At 44.1% G+C, this 24204-nt stretch overlaps 2 protein-coding genes across 2 annotated transcripts in view; one reads left to right on the top strand and one right to left on the bottom strand.

Moving 5' to 3' along the window:
* The window catches only part of LOC131286883 (septin-1), a 208615-nt gene that overhangs the window by 174670 nt on the left and 9741 nt on the right, over positions 1 to 24204 (top strand). The window lies entirely within an intron of this gene.
* LOC131286882 (dipeptidase 1) lies at positions 13113 to 23741 on the bottom strand. Its single transcript, XM_058315889.1, has 8 exons — positions 23587 to 23741; positions 22643 to 22799; positions 17865 to 17997; positions 16385 to 16782; positions 14798 to 14882; positions 14017 to 14092; positions 13348 to 13486; positions 13113 to 13220 (listed from the first exon to the last, which is right to left on the bottom strand). The coding sequence occupies exons 1-8, from the start codon at positions 23739 to 23741 to the stop codon at positions 13113 to 13115; spliced, it is 1251 nt and encodes a 416-aa protein (XP_058171872.1).

The raw sequence follows: 24204 nt of genomic DNA, 5'->3' as shown, positions 1-24204 counted from the left end.
AGACATGATGGATGCACCAGTGTGCACCATGTGATTGCACCGAATTGCAACAGATTTCGGGTCAAGCGGAAAACCGGTTCCCGGTGTGACTTCCCCGTCGGCAATGTTAGCGAACCGACATGACCAAACGATCCGTTTGTGGGTGCATCTGTTTTTGGGATGCTTTATTTTTGACATATTTCACCATCGGTGGGTGGGAATGATTTCTGGCGTCAGTTAAAATTGCGAAATATTTTGAAAATTGCTTTCCCCGCTGCCAACGGGATGCTCTTTCCACCACATTACTTCGTTTATATCTTTAAGCGTTGTGTGTTTGTTGTTTTTGTTTTCTACCGGCGTGCGTATTTCCATCAGGGGGTTTGCATAGCGCAAAGCATAATGAGTTGTGAAATAGCTTTCCACCGGCTTCCCACCGGGGAGTTTTGTAGGTTGAACGGGGACCGCGAATGATATACACCAATCACTTTATCACGTGCGTGGACCTCCCGGGGCCACGATTCGCGACAAGGTCGGTCGGCCTTTCCAACCGTCAGGCAACGTTCTAGAGATAGCAATCGCATCCACGCTGCCCGAAAAAAGGGGGGCGTACTATGATTGGATCACATATTTCAGTGGCACAGTTTCCGGGCGATGGAATGCTGGCGTTCGAGTGGTGGTTTTAGGAAAATCTTTGTGCAGTCGCTTTGTGTCCTTCCCCCCACAAACAAGTAACAGCTTACCTCACGACGCGTTAAGGAGATGACACTTTGCTATGTTCTGCCCCGCTGTTCTGCCCTTTCATACTGCTTTGTGACATTTCCGTGCTCTCTTCTTTTTTTTTCTTTTCTCACACGCATATACTTGCGAAGGCACAATGAGTGCTTCCGGTGGAATGGCTTTCAATCTATCTTCACCCACAGCGGCAATGGGAAAGAGATTTTTGATTTTTTTCCCCCATCGTTCTGCTACATTTCGGAAGCTGCAATACTCTTTTTTGCACTTTCAAAGATTTTACGTTACTTGGCTCCATACTGTTTTTTTTTTCGAGCTCGATCTTCCGCTCGCCGGGGGTGCTGTCCCGAGGGTCTGCCGTTGATAAATGATATGACATTTATTCTGAGCTTCATATATATTTCATCCATCTGTTGCCTTCGGTTGGTGTGGGTGAAAATTTTCCCGAACGGTCGGGCGAGGTTATGATGGAGTCGGCAATGGCAGGGAGGGCATGAGATTTGCTTCTTTGAAGGAAATATTGTGCTTTCATCACGTTTATTTGGAGTACTTTTGCAGACTGCAACCGGTCAGCAAGGAAGGACTCCTCAGGATGGCCAGCTTAAGCTTGAGCATGGGAAAAAATTATGTTCAAGGAAAGATTAAATGTTTTTTTTATAGCTTTTGACTTTTTGATGAAATGTTTATTCTTATTTGTTTCATAGAAATGAAATGGGAAAGGTGCTTCAGAAAACTCTCCTAGCAGCTTTTATTGCCAACCAATATGAGATATTACTTTCAGGTCATCATCAAAAAATCATCGGACCACGAAAAACATATAATAATACCACGAAAATGATATTTCTAAATTTCTAATTTTACGCGCAATGGTGAAAAATAAAATGGCACAAACTGTACCATAAGATTGAAAATTGTTTTCCCACCGACAATTCGAAACACGAAACAATAAACAGCTTCGGTCGTTAAGGGGCGCAGGAAGGCGGAAACATAAACTTAAAATAATGCAGAAACAAATGCACCCGTTGCCTAACGAAGATTGTTTGCAAGAAAGTTGCCATGATGATTGGGTTAGAAGTATAAATAATAACGAAAATTTCTTCGCGATCGCTAAAGATAAAGAGCATCAAGGGATGCTACTGCGGGTTAGTTCGAGGGAGTTCAAACAACAACAAAAAGAAGGTGCAAAAGTACGACTGAAATAAAATGAACAATACAGAAATGGAAGGGAAACAGGAAAGAACAAAAAGATTGAAAAACTTTGCCCGGTGCTCGAAGCGAACAGGGTTAGAGCATTAAAAGCAGTGGAGAAGAAGGTGTATTCTGATGAGAAAGTTGTTATTTTCTTATTTGTTGCATATTATTATGGCATGCAGCAAAAGTTGTAGAAGTGAATTTTTGCGCCGAGGCGAACGAATCTTCTGGACTTTGGATGGGTTGAAGGTTCGGTAGTGTATGCAAATAAAAGCAAGAGGGAAAGCAAGTAAAAGATGAGATATAATGATTGTTTGGCAGTCGCGGGAAGACCTTAAAACTTCACGAACACGTAGGACAAATTTCATTAGAGTATATTCAATGATGAATGAGAGAGCTGCAGAGTGAATGATTCAGTTAAACATGAATAATAAAGTAGTTGAAATCATTAAAAGATTCTAGAAGTTAGTTTCCCTTAGAGTATTTTTCTAATTTTTTTTTGTAGAACCCTGGTGAACCCATAATGTTTTGCATGAAAATCATTGTTTCGTCCAGACTTGTGTGAATTTTACGACTTGTTGTAATCAATATCGGACTTTTTGATCCAAATTTTTTTTATTTATTCAAAAAACAAAATCCTTTTTTAAAGATTACATAAAAGAATTTCGAACGAGTTTCTAAGCTTAGAGTGAATAAAACAGTGCTATGAAAAGAAATAGCTTATCTAGAGATTTACTCAGGAACACGGTCTGCAGGATTTTTATTTTAAATTTTGAGGATTTTTAAGGCTTCATATAATATCGTAATAATTTACTCAACCCTTTACCGTGGAACTGTTTTTCTTGTTTCTGTTTTAATTGCGAATGTTAAATAAACAAAGAAGAAACCAGCTGCTAAGGTAGAATTTTGTTTCATCCGAATTGTTCATCGCTAATAGACACACTACCCTGTGCATCTCTGTTTTTCGAACAGAAACGCTGAAGCCTATGTTGTATCACCCAACGGTCGGCAATGATAATAAACAGCATGGAAAAGCAAACAAACTATGCTTAAAACGCTTGCTAAGAGCAACATTCAAAGGCATAATAATTTACTCCCCTCCGCTTGTATCTTCTCCTCTGGTCAGTCGGGCACAATGGCTGGCTAAGGAAGTTTAAGATGAAGTCCGCGCTTCGTTGCAGGATTTTTTCCTGCTACTACCTCAAACAGGAAACGCATTAACGTGGCACATAACCGTTGTTCACGTTGTCTACGGCGACATGATGGTAGATAATTGTTTGCACGGTAAAAAACTTTATCCTACAAGTGTAATTTATTATTTTCATTAACTTCCACTTTACGACTTTTGTCAGTTGGTTCGCGTAGCGCGGTTAGCCTGTAAGATTAATTATTATGTTTATACGGATGAGACAAATCTCGTGCGAAAGACTTGGGTGATCGAACGATTGAAAAAATAATTAGTACTTAGTTAAAAAAAACTTTGAATACTTGTTTAAAAATTAAGTATGGACTTTTCAAACTTCATTCAAGCTACACCTGAATACTTTAAACAGTTTTACTTCTACATATTACACCACATAAGTTATGGGAGCCAAAAACAGGTGAAACCAACGCTTTTAAATTCTTCAAAATATGTCAGTCATAATGTTTATTGAGCAACATCATCGTATGGAATTATCGTAGCTACAACCAAGTCAGACGAACGACAACTTTTAAGCGTTATCAATAATGAATGAATGTTCTGTTGTTGATTTCGCATGTTGAAAGCACCGTTCCGGATTACTTGGCCCAGCATGATTCGAAAACTTTCGCAAAACTTTACTACATCTCGTGTTAAGTTTCCCGCCGGAAGTATGGCAAAGGCGAATAAATTGTGTGCAGCTGAGCAAGCGTGAGATACACTCTCTCGCGCAGATATGATCAATGCTCCAACACCGGAGTGCTTTGAAGAACAGTTGCTCTGTCGTACAGTGTAAAACCGAGTAGAACGAGGACAATGAAATGCATCTTCAAATGTGAGCCTCGTTTCGTGAAACTTTGTCCTTGCAAACGGAACACGGGCACGAAAACGGGCAGACTGGAAAAGGAGATTGCAAATTTAATATTAATGCTCGCTGCACAATTCTACGACCGTGTAGTGGCACACATACGACCGGCCTGTGTGTCGCTGTGTGCCCGCTTTAGTTTTCTCTGCTGGCCGAAATGTGCAACGGCCGATTGTACATATGTTAGCGAAAACTTTGCAGAAATTCCATATCAAACTTTCGCTTTACCCACCGTTCACGCTGTTCCCGAACCGATCGGACAGCCAAGTTTTGCGGAATGTCGTCGGACAGCAAATGAAACGGAACATTAAGCAGGTAGGGGAGTGAAAGGAAGATTTCGGATAGAAATAGTGCCTTCGGCGGTCGCTGGACTTTTCTTCAAAAGGGATTTTTTTTTTTTGATAACCAGTAGTGAATAATCCTGGCGATGGATTCGGGCAGGAGCAAAGTTACAAGCCGCCGCATAATTCATCCAGCGTATGTATGAGCTCGGTATGGTTCATAATTCATGCGTCAAAAGTCTGAATAAATGGCAATACATAGAGTAGTGGGTACAAGTTTCAACGAGTCTCGGTAGCAGCCACTTTATACGAATACCCGTTACGAGTGTACCGAAGGCACTTAATGCTCTCCGATATAGACATTTCTTCGTTGAAAGAGAAAACCGTTCACATATGACTTTCAAATTGAATTAGGTGTTGAGGGTGCAATACGAAGCGATGTTTGTAATTACATATTTACATTTAGTGCAAACACCCGCAGGTACGACGTGTAGCACTCCGCAGGGAAACCATTTAATAGCTCGGTAAGTAGGCGCCTGCCACAAATCAAACCAACCGGCAGATGCATTTCGCAGAGCTAAGTTTCGCCGCTGCGGGCCAAATCAAAGCATGCCACGAAACGTGTTTGCATATTCTTGAATAAATATGAGACATTTACGATCTCGATATACGTTACGTACACGTCCTGCCACGCAACCGCCCCACGGCGCACCCAAACCCGGCCCGGGGAAAACTCCGTTGCGCAAACCAGTAAGCGCAAACGTGTAAGTTTGCGACTAACGAGAAAGCTTTTAGATTAATGTGCAATTTCATGCACCAGCTGCTACGGGTTCCGGCGTATGGTTGCGGCGTATGCTTTCCCGGCGGGAATCACGGAGGACTCGCGCCCGGGACATCCTTCCTGCGGGGAGCCAGCACGTGAAAAGGAAAGCGGCGGTTATCTGCATCGTGAGGAACGCTGGGCGAGAACTTCCACTGAAATACGCTTACAAACGCGCACATACACGCGCACAGTAGTGACTAGGCGGAAGTGATGAAGAAACCGAACTCAAGCACGTGGAGTGTTTCTGCTTCTTTTCGTGACCAAGTGACACCCTCGTTGAGGGGAACGGCTGGGAAACGGTGTCCTGATGGTCTTGCCGAGCCTGCGGAAGTGAAAAATGACATCGTCACCGGTTTGTGCTGGCCTATATATACAATGCCAATGGGTCCCAGCCGATGCACACAAGCAAGACCGCAAGTAAGTAACGCTGCTTGCCTTCCGTGGTAGCTCCACGGATGCAGGTGAAGTGTTCAAGTGTTGAGTGTGACAAATTCAACTCCGAAAACACTGTGCACGTTGGGCGAAATTGTGGTGGTGTACCTCATTTGGTGAGGGGCAGGTTTGTTTAAATTATGACTGGCATCCTTTCGCCGACTGCGGTGCAGTCTAATGGATTTCGGTAGTCGTACGACAAATTAACCCTGCCGGGGGCATATTTCAATTACGAAGCAACACGGTTTTGTTCGCTTTTTTCCATGCAATATTTATTATGATTGACTTAAACCTAATCCAAGTCAGCAGCCATAAAGTTTAGGACGATGACAGATGAATGAAACAGGGGGCAAGCCAACTAACCGAAAACTTCCAGCCGACATGAAAGTGGTATCGGACGTAAAGCTGGCAGTGAGCAGGAAAACTTAGCCGCATGTGTTTCACTTTCGCAAAGTAACTTTTGATGTTTGGCATCACAAAAGGGAAATGACACTTCATGCGTGTTTGATCCCGCTTTTATCCTTTTGTCGTGCGTGCGTGTGTGCCGGGGAGGGTGCGCCAGGGCGAACGGTTTCGAATAAATGACTGACGCCCTTCGTTTTTTTAGCGGGACAAAATCGGTGACGGTCGTTACTATCCGTTCGGTGGGATGGATTCGCTTCAATTTGGAACAAATGAACAATAAGAAGAAAAAAACATAAATGTCACATGTCATGTCAGGTATCACGATGTGTAAAAATGCATGATACAGCGTATGGTTGATGTATGCTGGAGTTCTTTTGTGCTTCGGATTTGTCAATTTCAACCATTTTTATGCATCCAATAGGAAAACAAAATAAATGAGAAATTTTGAAATAAAAGAATAAAGCAAAAGGATACCTAAGAGGATTTGCGAGTAGTTTTTGTCAGCCGCCATCGAGAACATGATTGTCGAAATTGAAATTGTTGGCTTACTTATTTGATTTGAAATGTTATCTCTTTTCATTGCTATGCAGCAGCTCGTATAGTTCTTCTTTTTAAAAATTCATAGCAATCTGACTTAGTTCGAAGGTTCAACAACATCACAAGTACAAATATTTTCAAATAAAATATGGCATCGACATGGAAAAATATATACAGTTGCATTTCACTACACATAGACGATCAGTTAGCATACACTATAAGACTATCCTTCCAGCTCAGCATTAAAACGAATAAATCTCAGTGTCTCTAATACAGGGATCGGCACACGTTTTCCAAAAAGGGCCAGATGATTTAAGCGAAACCGAAGGCGCGGGCCGGACACTTTAAACGATGCTTTAATGTTTTCTAAATAGCAAAGTTACATAAAAAGTGGGAAAAGATAAAGTATTTAAAATGTTATCGATAAACATATAACAGGAACACCTCGTTGAACAATTTTCATCTTCATTTTTGGGAAGAAAACAAACCTGGCAAATCCGATAAAAATTGGGATAGGTTTTTTGTATGAAGCACTAAAATATTCTTACGGGCCGGATAAAATCATTTTCCGGGCCGGATTTGGCCCGCGGGCCGCACTTTGCCGACCCCTGGTCTAATACATGCTAAGTGGTTTCTCTAAAATAATATTCTGCAGAGAAACATAATGAAAGGAAATACGCTTGAACTCATGTCAAGTTAGTTGTCAAGTAATGATGTCAAGTTATTTTGAAAAGAGTTAAAATAAAACATTATTATCAAGAAGACATTAGTCAAGTACTTCAATTTGTTACTGAGTACTATTATTTATTAATTATTATTATTATTATCAAGAAGACATTAGTCAAGTACTTCAATTTGTTACTGAGTACTTAATGCTGAAAAGAATCGTATTGATAAACCTTGCATTTTAGTTTTGGACACAACAATCAAAACCCCATGTTGGGCAGAATACACAGATGTAAATGTTAGGCAAAACAATAAAGATTTCCGAATAAATTCAGTATGATACTGTTCGTGCTAAATTAACTTAATGTTGTATGTGCTCTGCATCTACACCGCTTACATAATTAATTATTGATGGTCCATATTGAACTATATGGTGAAAAATTCATTCCAATCAAACAAATGTTTATTTTGGAGTTTTAAGAGCATTTAAGAATGTGACATCATCTAGCTTGTGTTAATATTGTTTATAATATGGATACTCAATAAATATCAAGAATAGCTCTAAATAAATAATGTTTAACGGAGTGCGTTCCACCCCACTATCTGGGCCATTTTGCTCCACGATTCAAAGCTACGCATCGGAAAAAGTACTCTGCGAAATTTTGATTTTGAAAATAATTTGAATGTTCTATCATAGGTTTACTATTTTTAATAAGTGGAAGAGAGTGTAAAAAACCGAGTTAGGCAGATTTGGATTACTTTTCTTGACTTAGTTGGAAGAAATAAAAGTTTTCTGATGAAGGGAACCATATTGCTTCACATTACCTTACACCACACAGAAAGATGTTTCATGTTGGGCCAACTAGTTTGAATAAAATTTAAATTCCTACAATGTCTCTACTGAACATCTTTTGAAGAATGTTGATTTTGAAAAATAGGTAAACATAGTAGATAATCACGACTAAAACAGAATTGGAACGAAATGGTTTCGGAATGTTTGAGCGAAACTGGGCGTTAAGGGAAATATGAACGACCCACTACTTTATCCCATCGCAAAAATAGCAAAAGCAAATAGCTCCATGAGCCTGTTAAAGATTTAGCTCATAATCAGTAATGGATAATAGCTCCAGTAGAATGATGCCATGCTCACATTTCTTCACTTTCCGTTACTCTGGCAGCGTTACTTGATGTTATGTGCTCTCTTCCGACAGGGCAGAACTTGTTCAGCATAGCACGTACAATCCATTGAGATCCTTCCATAATGAGCAAACCCTTCCTAGAGTAACCGCATCGGCAGCTTTTAGCCTTCGCTTCGAACCGACGAAATACCGACGCATCGGGAAGTGGCGCCATGTTGCAAGCGTACGTTTTCTATCGTGTTTCCATTTCTAGCTGGGATGGTGAGCGAATCTTTTGCTTGCGGCGATATTTTGGCCTCAAGCAATGCTTTTACGATGCTGCCGAGTGTCGGCAAGCCGAAAAATAACCATACCACCGGAATGATTCGATGACTGATCATCGCAATACTGATATCTGGTACGTACTGCAAAGGAACGGGTTTTTTTTTGGTAAGCTTGGGCCTTGGGATGACTTTACAACGATTGTGAACGGTACGAAGCTGGCCAAACCCAGACGGCCACATCAACCTTTTCGAAGATGGAACGATTTCACTCGGGGCTCTGTACATTTTCACGTTTCCGCCTCATTTCTCTGCGCTTGGTATCCTTTAGTAGGTGTGTGTGTGTATGTGTGTATGTGTGTCTATGAAATGGTACGGAACTTTCCCGGCTCCCCTTCCCCTTTCGGCGTGGGAGGAAAAAGTTTTCACCTACCGCTTTCGGCAAAAATTCATCCGCTTCCATATCCTCCGCTCGGACGGAAGATGACTGATTATGGGGCTAAAATTGAATTCGAGCCTTTTACGCCATTACACGTATTAAAAGCATTCCTTGGGAATGCGAGCGGGTGGAAGGGGAATCCAGATTTTTTACGCATCTGAAAAAGTGTTGAAATGTTTCTTGAAAAGAAAGTATGCCAAAGCACCGAGGTGGTTCACAAATATATATCGTTCGCTTTAGAAAGAAGAAACAGAATGGATACAAATAGTTGACGTCATTGTGGAGTATTTTAACAAGAAGTTTTTCATTGATAGGCTTTGCAGAAATACGAAGGATTGTAAAATTTTCATCGACTGGAGTTATACCAAGCGAAAATCACAAAATGTTGCCAATGTTCTCGGAAAAGCGAGAAGTGCATATAAAACCGATGGGCCCCAAACTGTGGTCGCTTTCCATTTATCGAATACCTCTTTGCCACAGAAAGATGATGTATTCATGATCATGCAAAAACACGCCCTATACAGCACTGGCCCGATGAAATCTGCTGGCAAGCAGCGCCCTTAAAGGAAAGCAAACGAGCTTGTTTATGATTTTTCCCTCCACGTCGCGATCCGTACAGCTTTGCTTCGCCTTCAAGAAGGGAAGGAAAAACTTTCACCCCACCGCTAGTCGAAACTGTGTTACGACCAGAGCAAACACCAAAACTCGCCGGGTTTGGTGGGAGGCAGGACGCAACGGGTACATTGTTACACTTTCGATAGCTTGCCGTTCGATACACGCGACGGTCCTCACGTGTGTTGCACCGAGCCCCGAACTCCGCACGCCAAAGCACAGTACGCCGATGATTGATGAGGAAAATGAATGGAAATGAAAGGATCACTGCGGGCCGACTGAAGGGCATCGTTCATCGTCATCCGACGGCACCAGTGAAAGCAAGACACGAACACACAAACACGCATGCACACATACTCAAAAAAAGTACGATAAATTTAAGCTCAAGATTTATGGGCATGTCGACCCGCATAAGCGGCCGTAGTTGTTGCGACCCTTCCGGGCGAGGTGCCGTGCCTCGGTCGGGTTTCGGTTTTGCTGCATTTCCGGGATGGGTTTCGATAATGCCGCGCCGGGTACAGCCGGGTCACATGCAAGCAATTTAAGAAGTGATGAAAACCATTTAGGCGTGCTTTTTTGTAGTTTGTGCCGACTTGCCTGTGCTCATACTGCCTCCCGCTGTGAAAGGGTCAAGAAAGTACGAAGTCAGAACAAGGAAGGCTGGTAGTTTTTCATATGACTTTTAAATGTTTATTAAACAATTTATTTATAGCTTCTTAATCTTTGCTACCGACACTTTGTTCGTGATTTGGTTTGAAAGGTTTGTTCTTTATTATTTTTCTTTTGTATTGTAAGTCCTCTAAGGTGTCTTCCTTTGCTTTGTTCTTCCTGTTCCCTCGGAGCTCACAATGTAAGTTACCTTCGTTTGAAATTTGCTAGAGTGTAATTTATTCCGTTCGCTCCTGCCAATTGCTACATGTGTATTTTGGTTTTACTTTAACGGTTTTAAACTCGATCTATTTTTGTACACGTCTGCACACACCCTCGGGGTTTGGTCTGTTCGGTATTTGTTTGTTTAAAACTGTACGTACGTTAAAAAAAAGTGAACTCGTTTGGCAATCTGTGGCGGGGGTTTTATATGACCATACAAACTGATGACAAACTAAAAGGAGGTTTTCTCCGGCTCAAGATGGTCATGGATAGGTTGAAGATGTGATTTTTCGTTTTATTTTTATCTCGATCGCGTGCTCCGATATCTATAGAGATCTTTTCCGTTTTTTTTTGTAATTGCTGCATACAATTTTTGACGCGCTGCTAACTTACTGATTGTTACGCGAGCTGTTAGTTTCGGAGTGTGGTTCGGTTCGCTTTGGTTGATGACCAATTGAATTCATTTAACTCGATTTTTGGACAGTCAGCTACATATAATACAATGGATACGATCGTTCACTGACGCTGGAAGTGAAGTGAGGTTTAGTGAGCGCCATATTACGCCATTCGATTCAGAGCGACTAGCTTAGAATGTTTTGCTGTGTTTTGTATTCGCCGTAAAAATGTACATGCATTGCATAGCTTTGCGCATCAGTCGTTAGCATCTACCGTTGCCTAAACCACTTCAGTGAAAACTATTAAACCATGCATTACAAAGACGCTCGATTTTTGCTTTTGTTTGCAATCGAATGGCTCACCATTATCTCTGGAAAGAATTTTTCTTAAAGATTTGTACAAACTTTCAAATACCCTAAAAACCTCGTCTGAAAAACCCAAGATGTCTGCTTTATTGAACATAACCCGATTTCATCGTTTATTCTATAAATGGCCAAACCAAAGGGGAGCGGAACGAGGCTCTGTATTTTCGGTTGTGTTGTGTTGAATCAATCAGCTAACCATTTCCCCGCTTCCCGGCGAACATCGAGCAATAAAGAATGGAAATGTGTTCCGCCATAACCGAATGGAGGAAATGCATGATATAATATGCTTATGCTTGTTCACAGCTTTTCTCGCATGAATATCGCATTTGGTCGTACGGATGTGCCCACGGCGTGTGTAGCCTTTCAGGCGCGATGTAAATGATTTTCAATGTAAAAACCGATCTGCTGCATCAATGCGTCGGAAGTGAGCAATCTACGATAATACGATTATGTACAGATACATTTTTGGGATAACGACTGCAACCTACAATTTGCAGATTGGGTCAAAATGGTAATGCATGTGTGTATGTGTATGTGTGTCTGTTTTTGCATGTGTGGTGGAAAAAGAAGGTGTGAAGTTTTACGTAAGCTTTGACTCGAGAAGAGACGACGGAAGTGTTGGCTACTGCTTGGTTGTTGCACGCAAACTACCGACACCATTTGTGCATGCTTGGATTTAAGGATAAAGGGGCTTCAATACAAATATCTATCACATTTCGATTTGACGAGTTTTTCCTCCAGTGATCAACATGTGTCCATTGAACGAACGCACGTAGTGAGTTGGAACGGTACAGTGGATGCAGCGTGTACGGGGTGAACAACGAACCAGAAAATTAAAAGTGAGGAAAACAAACGCTGCCGTACAAGAACGATGTCCTTTTGGAAAACTGATTGATCAAATCACACACCGATCAGAAGGGGAAGAAAATACGGTTCCAAATCAACACTGGTGTTAACGATGATGCTGTTGATTTGCTAGCTCTGACCAAGGAAGTGTGCGTACCGTGTGCGCTCTGCTGCCCATACTAACTTACGAGCTAACGACGACCGGCTGGCCGGAGGGACCGAATGATAAATAGCGTCACCAACACGCCAGCCAGCGCTTGCGTCACGCCAAAATGTAAACCGTTTCGTTCCGTTAGTGTATCATTTCTACATGATAATGTATGTACAGTTACCTGCCCTAGATTGACATCCACTATTAGTTGCAAAGTTACGAAGACAATCAAGTAAACCCTTTTCCCCGTTCGGCACCCTGCCCTGCACTCACATACATATCTTACAAACATTAACAATCGACGCCAATCGAACGTTGTCGGTTCCCCTCTAGTCGCTTTACTATTCTCTTTTCTGTACAGAACGACACAAGAACCGGCACGGGGCCACAATCCCTCGTAGCTTCAGTGCATCTCTCCGGTCTGGATACGTTTTAAAGTCCGTTGAAGATACAGGACGTCTGTTTGTATCGATTCGTGTTTGCTGATGCATTTAGAATCTTCCTCTGAAACATTTGCTCAATCGATGGTTGGATAGCTGTATCCTGCCGGGACGTGCTTGTCGCTGTACGACGGGAATGGATTGACCGAGGCCCGATTCCGGTCGTCACAATTGTGCTATAGGATAAACGATGTATCTTTCGCGGGAAACAAGTTGCCTTCTTAAGTCGTTGGCCCTTTTCCCGGAGGGCAGCGAATAGGTTGGTTGTGTGTTTGTGTGTATTCTGGAGTGGATTCGTGTGCGTGATATGCAATAAAAAGGTCGAAGGAGGTCGATTCCGCGGTGCTTCCCGTGCCCGGGCTGTCACCTCAGACGGAGGTGACCGTCCAGTGCTCGATACCCGGTTCCGCCAGCGAGTGCACCGGAAGCGGGAGTTGGTGGATTCGTTCGATGGTGTGTGGAAGAGGGGCCGGTTGGTCGCCACCCGCGCGCCCGACGGTTCATCACGTGCGGGGTCCCGAGTAGCGACAGTACGAGCGGCCCAGAATATCTTCCGGTGGTATCGATTGATCGATGGGGAGCATTCCTTGGGCCTCGAGCTGGTCCCGTATCTGTGGAAAAAGATGGTTGGCGAAAAGATATTGATAAAGAGGGTAGAAAAGGGGAAAGATGTAGAAAAAAAATGAAAGGAACGTGGTGACAGTGGGAGGAGGTTTGCCACTTGGCAGCAGCACGTACCTGTTCGACCTGCCGGAAAACTCGTATAAGATTTCTCCCCGCCAGCTTCGCTATGTCTTCCTCGGTCCACCGTTCTGATTCTAGCAGTTCTGCGAACAGGTAGGGATACCTGGAGACATCCTCCAATCCTTGCGGGACTCTACGGGGCGATGGGAAATTCACGGAAAAGTTTCATCATTAAACAATCGACTGCGTTTTTAGATTACGAAAGAAAGTTACAATGAATTGCTATTCGAACAGTGAACCTTAAGAAGGGGTGTAAGGTTCTTTCAAATTTTACTTATATCATTTAATTTTTACTTGAATTGAATTGAATTGAAATTGAATATTTGAGTAACTACTAACTAAATTAAAAGTAAACTTAATTTTCTTGGACCTTGCAATTGACTTTGTAATAAATTCTAGATGTTCTTACACAGAATCACTTTTACGGAATCGAATTCTTTGTAGAAACCGCCTCAAAGATCTGATGCAATCACTTAGATGAAAACCTTAAAACAAAGCGGCTTATTTACATTCTTTGCCGACTAGATCTCTGCGAGCTGAAGATCTTTTTGGAAACAAGATATTTTGTATTAAAATTATATCCAAGATATGTTTACTAATACGTCCAACTTACGAAAACATAATGCTAAAAAGCACTGCTTCACATAATTAAATACCACTTACAAGTTCACTCCATCATACCCAGCGCCGATGCCAACGTGGTCCACGCCAGCAACGTCTCGGATGTGATTAATATGGGCTGCGAAACGATAAAGCGGAACCAATCGTGAATAAAATATGTTAATTCATTCATTCAATCAGATAAATTCAATAAAGCACCATCTAAGCTTGTTCATTATCTTTTGTGTTTAGTTTTCCTTCTGGCTCGTGCAATCCTTTCTCTCGCGCGTTTTAAGCTTTCGGCTCAAATTACCGGGAGGCTCTAATAATGATAAATGATTACGGGCGAATAAAGTTAGATAATGTGGGCTGAGTTGGCACGGATGATAAATATTATCTTTCGCTAGAACAAAGGCGGGCGCCGAGGCTAAATCCTTTCACTTTGAACCGGCGGTGGGCCATTTTATAATCCAGTGCGAAGAGTGCGCCCCCGCCCCCCTACGACACCGAATCGATGTCGACGGAAATTGAGTTGTTCGATATTTCAGCCATTTTAATGATACCCTTTCCCGCGAGTGCGCGCGTGCGCCCACTTCCCCTCGCAGACTTTTATGCTTGCGCTTCTCACGTATATTTTTTTTGTTTCTAGTTTTTCTTTTTCCCTGTGCGTTGCTCCTTCTCAGTGTCTCCGAGCGACTCGAGTGTCCGAGGGCGCAACCCCGGGAAAGTTTAGCCGAAGGTTTAACGTCTCGTTAGTGTCCCGCCGAGTGCCTGGCTGGCGCGGCATCCAATTTCGGTGCATTAGAAAATTTCGGTTCCATTATTTACGAGCTTCCGTACTCACCCACGACGTCCTTGAGGGTTGCCTTCTCGCCGCAGCTCACAAAATGGGGATAGAATGCAACCATCACCAGCCCACCGTTAACCGCCTTGCATCCGGTGTTGCATCCGGTGTGTTCCGGTGTGTTTTTCGGCAGGTTCGTCGGTCGATCGATACATTTTCCCGTGCGCGGAATGCCGAACCGGAGGGGCCGAACCCCGGGGGGGGGGCAGGACAGGATTAGAGGAGGCGATCGGCAGCGGCGGTACATTGTGGTGATGTGACGGCAAATTGGTAGCGGAAATTGGTTTTCCGAGGTCAGCCAAGATTCGGCCCCGTGCCATTGTGTTCCGTTAGCCACGCGGTTGACGGCGTGTTTCGGTACGGCGTGGTTTTGGGTTTTAGGTTCCCGACCGAGGTGGGAAGGGGTGGTGTTTTTCCCCACCCCGCATCGAACGGGAGTTCGGAGTGTGGTTTACGGTCAGTTTGAAGTGGTCAGGTTCAAAGTGTCGTCCGGTGAATTTCCATCCGGTGCAGCACAAGTTTAGCGGGCGAGGGCGGCCAAGAAAAGCGTGGGTTGCGTGAGCGTGGAAAAGGGAAAGAGAAAAAGAGGAAAAACAGAAATGAAAAACTGCTCTTTTTGGAACGTACGTACTGCATTCCACCATGCTATCGAGGGTTTCATTCTAACGAGAAAACTGACCGGCGGTACCCCCAAGTCCTTCTGGAAACCGACTCTCTTTAACAGTACCAGAAATGTCTACACATACGGACACCAAGCTCTACGGCAATCGGACCTACGGAATCAGTCCAATTCCTGACGTTTTGCTCGTCCACCGAAGTGGCGCGTCCCGTTCGGAACGAAATATTAATATTTGTGTGCTGATTTTTAATTAATTTCTTGTTATTCTTTCACCAAGTGGCGCAATGAACGAAATGTCTCCGTTCGTCGATGAAGATGCGGCAAGGATCGGACCGTATCCATCCGACTGTCATCGCCCGAACTCCATCAAATCACGCTCGCCTTCGTGTCCACCATCACTGGAAGCTATGGCAGAGTCTATTGGCTGGCGGGCGAAGGACACACCCACGACGGTGTTGATGCTCACGGGCGATGCTATATTAAATTTCATCAAATTATGCAAATATTTTGGATCGTCATCCACCATCGCCAGACGGATCCCGGGTCCGTAAGGATTCGTTTGGTGCACAAATACCGGCAGGAAAGAGGCAAAATAAAAAGGGACGGTTCTACAAAATAAGAGAGAAAAATAATAACCGGCGGACAAGGATTTTCTACTGATTAGTCGTGGGCGTCGCCGTGCATCGTGCGGAGGTGGTTGGGGCGACGGTGGTGGGTGCAATGTTGTTTTAGAGCTACATTCTTTCCATGTACTTGACCGGCAGCGGGAAACGGTCACCTGAGGCGTGGGCAAACGGGGCAAATATGGGATAAATTTTCATTTTAATTTGCTTCCCAGCTAACTTCATTAGCTTCGGCGTTCGGGAGCAGCGAGTGCTGGCGCCCGGCACATGGGTTGACCAATTTTTAATTGGACCGTGGCGGGGGAAAGATGACGCCCGATAAGTCACGCCGGCGGGTTCACTTACGATTCGCTTGAGGACGTGGTCCGGCACGTTGCGCGAGCTGTTGCAGATGGCGTGCGCGGAAGAGTGGGAGAAGATGACCGGGGCCTTCGAGGTGGCCAGCGCGTCCAGCATCGTCGGCACGGACACGTGCGAGAGGTCGACGATCATGCCGAGCCGGTTCATCTCGGTCACGACGAGCGTGCCGAAGTGGGACAGGCCACCGATGTGCGGCACCCGGCCCGGCTCATCAACTTTGCAGCAGTCCGCCCAGGGCGTGTTGCAGGTGTGCGTGAGGGTGAGATAGCGGGCGCCCAGCTGGTAGAAGGTCCGCAGCACGCCCAGGCTGGTGCCGATCGAGTGGCCACCCTCGATCCCGATCAGGCTGGCCAGCTTTCCGGACCGATGGCTTTCTTCGATACCTGTTTGGAGTAGAAATTGGACGCTTTCTTGAAAACAAATTGCATGTTTTTCTTATACTCTACGCCATTAGTTCTGTTCAGCACAGCCAGTCTTGGGAACAAAAATAGCATGCCGAGCTGAGATAAAAACGATGATTTGAAATAAATATAGGTACATGCTTATATTAATCACAATATTATAAAATTAACCATCATTACAACATGTTTTCAATGCGTTTTATATTTTTTAAGAATCTAAAATCAACTGATTCTATGTTCCAATTGAATGAAAGGGTTAAGAAATGGGATTTTTCTCGCCAATTGGTAAATTCTATTATTAAAAAATCAGCCTCAAATGTCTCTTTTTTAATTCCTTTACCTCTAGTTTTTTATTTTATTTATTTTAAAATGTGCTTCTGATGTGCAAAAATTGTAATGGAATCAGAAACTATCTAGTTTAATGATGTTCCAAAATATATTGAACATATCTTTTTGAGCTTTGTTTTTAAAATGTAAAAATAGATTAATTCAATATTCAGTTTGTTTCGAAGGATTCACGTAAATGTGCATCAATTATGTTTAATGTATAACCAAAATATTGATAAAAAAATACGAGAAAGGATTTATAACAATGGGTTCGGATATACTGATTTCTACACTATAAAATAAACGTGTTGGGATAAAAAGATCAACATGATTGTTTTTTTTTTTAAATTACGTTCTCGGACCAAATCAACTTGGTTAAGATTAATTAAAACTCGCTATAATTAATTAAAATACACTGGTATATTGTTTGAAATACTCAAAAGTCTTTAGATGTAGAGTGTCAACTTTTATAAAGTAAGAAGTAATTGCTATTTCGTTCAAAATTATTATAAGTGTTATTGTTGTTGTTGAATCAAAAAGTAAAAGTTGGTCAATCTTTATATTATTGTAGTCCCGTTGCTACGAGCACTGATCTACATCTTTTCCGATAATCTCAGAACTTATTATAAACGACCACGGATGACTAAAATCACTTTGATCAGTTACAACTTCGTTTCATGCAAAATATTGGAACAACCTGCTCAGCACATCGATAAAAGCCCGTTCGCAGTACTTACCATCGGCCGTGGTTACCAGCGCCATATGCTGCGGATACAGATTGACTAACCGTCGAATGAGATCGATTTGCTCGAGCGTTAATTGCACTGCGTCCAAATGTTGCGACGAGCATGGGGCATAGGCCGACCAGAACTGTAACAAGAAAAACGAGAACCGAAACGTAGCGAATGAGCGCAACGGGACACAGAGGGCAATAGAAACATCATAAATGAAGCTTTACGAGCGGCTGGCGAGTGCGTGTAGGGTATGGCGAGTGAGGAGTGCTCTGTTCCGCCGATCGGCGAAACGGAAGGTGCGGCCAGCGAAATGAAACGAACAGATCAAACATTTACTCAACTCCCGGCACGCAATCACGGGTTGGTCGTAAATTTTTCCCACTCTTTTTTTGCGCTCGTACAGCGGAACCAGGAAGGAAGGAAGGACATCCGCAGTAGCGGTGGCCGCGTGTGGAGCGGCATTGCGTGTAAAATGATTTACGTGAGACGCCCGGCCCGGGGCGCCGGGGAGGAGGGGTTTTCCGCAAGGGCTTCCGGGTGGCTGGCGAAAAGAACGGCCCCAGCAAACGCCTCGGGAGGAGGAAACGTATCGTAAAACATGCGCCGTACAAGCCGGTGTGTACTCCCTCTGGGAACTGTAGTAACAGTTTTTGTTGCGTAGAGAAAACGACCAAAAGAATCTCCAAATCGAGCCGGAAAATCACGCAGACAAAGTGGCCCGATGTGAGAAATGTACTCCAGAAAGTCGTACCAGTTTTTCTTGGTGTGTCGGCGTGTCGGAAACTATCGCGCCGGTTCGGGTGGTCATGGAGAAGACGAAAGGAGTCACCCGTCGAGTCAGTTCGGTTATATCGAACCGAGCTCGTTTTCCGCTTGGGGCGTCCCGGGCCATGGTTATGGCGATAGTCTCACGACACTCGCCGATGATAAGGACAATCACGAAGCATAAAGATAGCATTAGCAAAACCACCTTCGGACCGAACGCCCGTGGATTGCTCGACGTGACCTTTTCTTTGCTGGCAGTCCGAACATTTGTCCGCCGCCTCGGACTACCAGACGTCCCCCCCCCCCCCCCCCCCTCGTGTTCATGCGGTGGAGATGAAACGATGAAGAGTTTGGGTCCGAGATTGAAAGAAGATTGGACCGTCATTGTCGTCTCAAGGGGGCAATCATGGAGAAGTCGCCCTAACAAGTCCGGGGCAGGGTAGGAAACACAAAGGAACGAAAAGAAAAGCGAAAAAAACAAACCATACCTCCACAATCCACAAACGTACAAAAGGGCAGAGGCCGGTAGGGTTGTGCGGTTTGGCGTTCGTTTGCATAGGGTGTTCCGTTTCTTCCGTTCGGTGTCCTGGCAAAACACACTGCGGGGCACAACATGAAGCCCGGTGCCCGTTTGCTGTCTTGCTGTCCCGACCCTAAGCCCACTCGACGAACACTACCAGTGTCTCGGGAGTGTTTTTTTGGCGAAATGAATTATTTATTCCACTCTCGAGACTTATGCTCGAACCGGACCGGTGGCGTCTTCACGGACCATTCGAAAGGGACCCGGTGTTTTCCGGTGGTTTGCGAACGCACTCCCCCCCCTCCCCACCAACCACTCCACCTCAAGATGGGATGGGAGTTTGTACGGCAATGAAATGGCACCTAGTTTGGCTAACCGACCAAACAAAGACCGCTCGCCGGAGTGAATCATTTAATTTTTATGCCAATCCTTTTGATTGAGCTTGTTAGAAGATAAAACGGCATCTATTTATTTTGAACGAATGATATGACATCGTTGGGGGGAACACGTAGGCGATGGGAAATTAGGTTTAGCTTCATCTGACAACTCAACTGTGAGCGTGTTTTTAATGTTTGTAAAATTGTTAACGGATATGAAATGCTAGATACTTTGTCCATCATTATGAAAAACTCTCAGAGGCGGATCTACCTATGAGCCCCGTGAAAACCCCGGACCAATAAAGAATTCACCGATTTTATTAAACATTGTTAATTTGCACCTTTAAAGCCTTGGTAGAATATGTTAGCGTCTGTCTTCATTCGATCTAATCATTTCCGTTTGTTTTAAAATGCTCTCAATTTACGGGCCACCAAATGTCTGCATTATTTTCCTCATCGCTGTTCAATTTGATTTGAGCGATTTTAAAATATTAAAAAATGAAACTATCGCACGGCAGCTCTTTGCACATTATAAATAACAATCATCTTTTAACAGTAAACTAAATTTGTATTAATGTAAAAAAGAAAAGCATGACATTTATCACAGAAAAGTATGAAAATGAGTAGTTTAAATGAATCCGGTTGGTTTAGGATTTCGAGGCCATAATTAACAGAACGAAGGGAGTTTTACTAATTTTTTTTTTTTTTGATTCCTAAAATCAGGTTGATTATGTTCAGATAATCTATCTGATCTGATCTGATTGAATAAAACATGCAATCACATTGTATTGTTTATGAATTTGTTTTTTTTTATATTAGATTCTTTGCCTAAATTAACATTTACTATAAGATGTGTGACATAATTATGGATAATAACGGAAAGATGTGTAGCATTTGTTCCTATTGAAAAGCGTGAAAACTTAAGCTGAATATAAAGGATTGCAAGCTGTTTTAAGAAATAAGTCCAATTTTAGCCTTAGGTATAGACACATTTAGAGCAGTTGCAATGTCTGGACGGCCCCGATTATCCCACCGCTTCATGCCCCGGAACCGGTTGATCCGCTTCTGAGAACTCCCATCGTTTTTCCTTGGTTTTTTGATACTGTTGATAATCATAGATTGTTTTCTGTTTGTTCAAAACAATAAAGTAATGTGTATTTGTCATATCTATTCAACCAATACAAAACATTTGCCAATACTAGGCGAGACAAATAGATATTCATTGTTCAACGAACGATTGTTTTAATCACACTGAAATTTTGACTGGTAAAAACAATCAAAAACTCGCTGCACAGAAACAGGTGCAAGAAATAAATTCCACAGGTAAGTTTACTATTTCCCTCCATTCGACGAACATTTGCTGCTCGATGATGTTGCTAAAGACAAATGTTGGTCTTATCGAACAGCTGGAACAACTTCCTCCTCCATCGGAAGAAACGCGCCTGGGATGTATCAATTCGAAGCACACTGGCCGGCGGTGGACGGTGGGAGAAGGTGGATGAAGTTTTCCTGTCGAAATTTAAAACACCGAGCCAGAAACAAACAAGCTTACAACATAAACTTAACAACCGGTCAGGCGTGGCCGTTCGGCTTCGGGTAGTCCAGCGCAGGATCGATGGTGTTCCAGCCGAACGACGATTTGGGCGGTCAGCGATTCGCGGAGGAACGGCGGAATGGTGCGGAGAGGGTGCGGAGAAACTTGTTTTAGCTTTTCAACGGTGCTCCATAAAATTGGAATCCTTGCGCCTGGTGGGTCTTCCGCCGTGTGCCGGTGTTTTCCCGCATCGATTGTAAAGGGCGAACGAAAGAAACGGGCAAAACTCAACAGCATCCATCAAACCGTCAAAACTTCCCTGGCAAACGGGGAGTTTTGTGGATTCGGGAGTGTGGCACGGGGAAGGTGAAAACTCACTTCAAAATAGTCCAACGCGGACGACTTTTTAGCACGTAGCCATGATGGAAACGTAGCGCCGCGGCAGGGATGCTAGCACTCCCGTGGGTTTTTCTTGCTCGATTTCAGAGCCGTCGATGGGATCTTCGGGACAGCATTCGAATGGTCGCCCGTTGGCCTTCGAATGGAGACATTATACCGTACGCCGGAGGTGATGATTTCTGCTGCTGCTTCGGTGTTTGGAGTAGCGAAGCGGAAGCGAAGATCTCACGTGCCCTCGATGGAAGTAAGACAAAAGGGAAAAGAGCGCGTTTCCGTAGCCATTTCCATTACACGCGTAGAAGTGGACTCGTCAGAAGCTACCAAGACCATAGCAAAGACCGGGATCCGACTGCGGCACCACGACGGGCGAGGAAAATTAGTTCCCTTTCACGAAAAACTGTTATTGCTGGAAGCTTTTTCTTGGCGCCCGGTCCATGAAACGCGAGTATCCGGACACGAAGACGCTGATGCTCGTGATGGTGTCGATGCGGTAGATGACAACCGTAGCAACGTCCAGACGACGACACTAACGAAGGCCACATGTACGGTCGATTCCGTCCGACACACGTTTTCGCCTTCACGTCTGGGAAAATCTTTAAACGACCTCGGCCGCCGAGGTAGTGGCCTGCACGCGTTAAAGTTAGCGAGGCGGGCCCATTATCAGGATTTTTCCTTACCGTCTCGCCAAGACTCCTCCACACGCTGGGCGGAACATAGCACGTAACGCTGGCCGACCAAGGTGAGGCATAAAAGGGCGCCGTCTTCAAGCAGGACTTCGACGCTCTCGAGCCGCTCTCAGCTCACTGTTGGTGGGGGGTGAATTTCCGTTCCCTCGCAAACACGAGTCTCTACGGGAGGGCCAAATTGTTTCGTTTGTTCGGGGGGCCCCATCGTTAGGTAATTTGCGCAAGACTTGTGCCAAGCAATTACCGAAACCTACCACGGCCGTGCACGGGCTTGAGCGTCAGTGGTGTGATTAGCGCCTACGGCCAGTAAAAAGTCCATCTAAAATGAACGAAGCTTTTAGCATTACCACCTCAAACAAACCGGGCGAAAAAAAAGCTTCCCCTAGGGAGGGTAAAGGTACGCTAGTTCGTAGGCACGGTTTTAAAGCTGGCCGTCTTTCTGTCGAAAGCTTATCTCTACGGAGAAAACAAGGGATTGTCTCGAAAAGTCGGATGCTCACCTGTGCTGAAACCATCCCTTCCTTCAAGCGCCGCAGATCCGTGTGACTCCAGGCGCTCGTCGACCAGGGCGTGATGTCGCGAAGATCCTCGCCGAACCGGAACTCGCGCAATTGGTTTTTGAGAAACTTTCTTATGTTCCACGGCAGATCGTTGTGACTGTTGGAAGATCGGATATGTACAAGGTCAAAAACGTGTATTATCGTCGGACAGAGGCGTTTCTACCTAGGAGGGGGCCTGGGGCAGGAAACCTAAGTACTAAGTATTAAAAAGAGTAGTTTTCTATAGAAAATTATTATGCCGCCTCTGTTAAGCATTTGGAGGTTTAAATGAACCGCAAAATTAAGATATTGGAGTGATTTTTTAATTTATATAGATCGTTTAGGTGAATATGACGAGTTTTTATAGGGAGACATACAGCAATATGCAAACAGTTAGAAAGGTAATGTGAATTACCTGTGACATTACACTGTTGATGAATTGATAGCAATGAGTGGAAGTTAATTCTGAATAGAAATCCTATCGGAAATTATAAAGCAAATCAAAGTGGCTTCAAACTGTGTATAGCAATACAATTCTTCTCCTAATGTAGATCAATTAATATTCGTAATAAAATGTGAATCCAAGATAACAAAAATAGCAGAAAACTTTTTTAGAATGTGTTCCTACTGATACACAAACTGAAAATATGTATAATGGATAACGAGCTCTTATAAAGCAAATAAGTCCAGCTTTGATCTTTGGCTTATCTTACACATTTAGGGAAATGGAAATGCCTGGAGAGCCTCGATTACTCCGCCGCCTGGGGTCCCCGAATAGATAGATCCGCCTATGGCGTTGGATTGTTAAAAACTGGAGTATGGGAGGATCCCACATCGAAGAGACGTTCTTTGACTCTTAGTCTCCTGTTCAGCAAAGCCCAAATATTTGAGGCTCCTCTACTTACCCATCGATTAAAGGCACTTCCTTCAGCACTTTGCGCACGATCTCCATCCGCTCCTCGAGCTGTATGGCCAGGCATGACGAAATCAGATGGGCGATTATTGTCCAGAAAAAGATGCCGCCTAGAACGAAGCCTTCCGCGGGCTTCCGGCGTCGCATGGCGCCGTCCGACACGCAACGTTGTCGCAGTCGTTGTGCCCGTGCTTCACGCGCTCCGTCAACCGTTCGTCCCCGACACCGCGGCTGGTGTCGCTCTCGTCCGCTTCGGAACGCTCTACCTCCCACGGGGGTCGGTGCCCTCGGGCTGGAGTATCCGGTGGACCAACTCTCCAATTGCCCGGTACGTCAAACTCAACCCAAAGCGACTGAATGAAACGAAAAATCACGAACAGCAGGATGATGAGGATGTTGGCGGCGTTCGGGGTGCAGTCTCATGGAAAAGAGTCGAACATCTGCAAGCCAGCGTTATGTCGCTGTTGCCTAGCTTTCTTTTCCAATCCTTTCTGCTTGCACCAACTAATCGTCCCTCGAAACCGATGAGCCGGAAAGCCGTGTAGCGTGGAAACCTCCGTTAATGGCCGGTATGGTGCTAGTGCTGGCGATAATGATGGGCATCAGACGG

This window comes from Anopheles ziemanni, chromosome 3, assembly GCF_943734765.1.
Source record: "Anopheles ziemanni chromosome 3, idAnoZiCoDA_A2_x.2, whole genome shotgun sequence".
NCBI classification, from domain to species: Eukaryota; Metazoa; Arthropoda; class Insecta; order Diptera; family Culicidae; genus Anopheles; species Anopheles ziemanni.
Note: the sequence above shows the minus strand (reverse complement) of the source record. Positions and strands in the feature narration are given on the sequence as shown.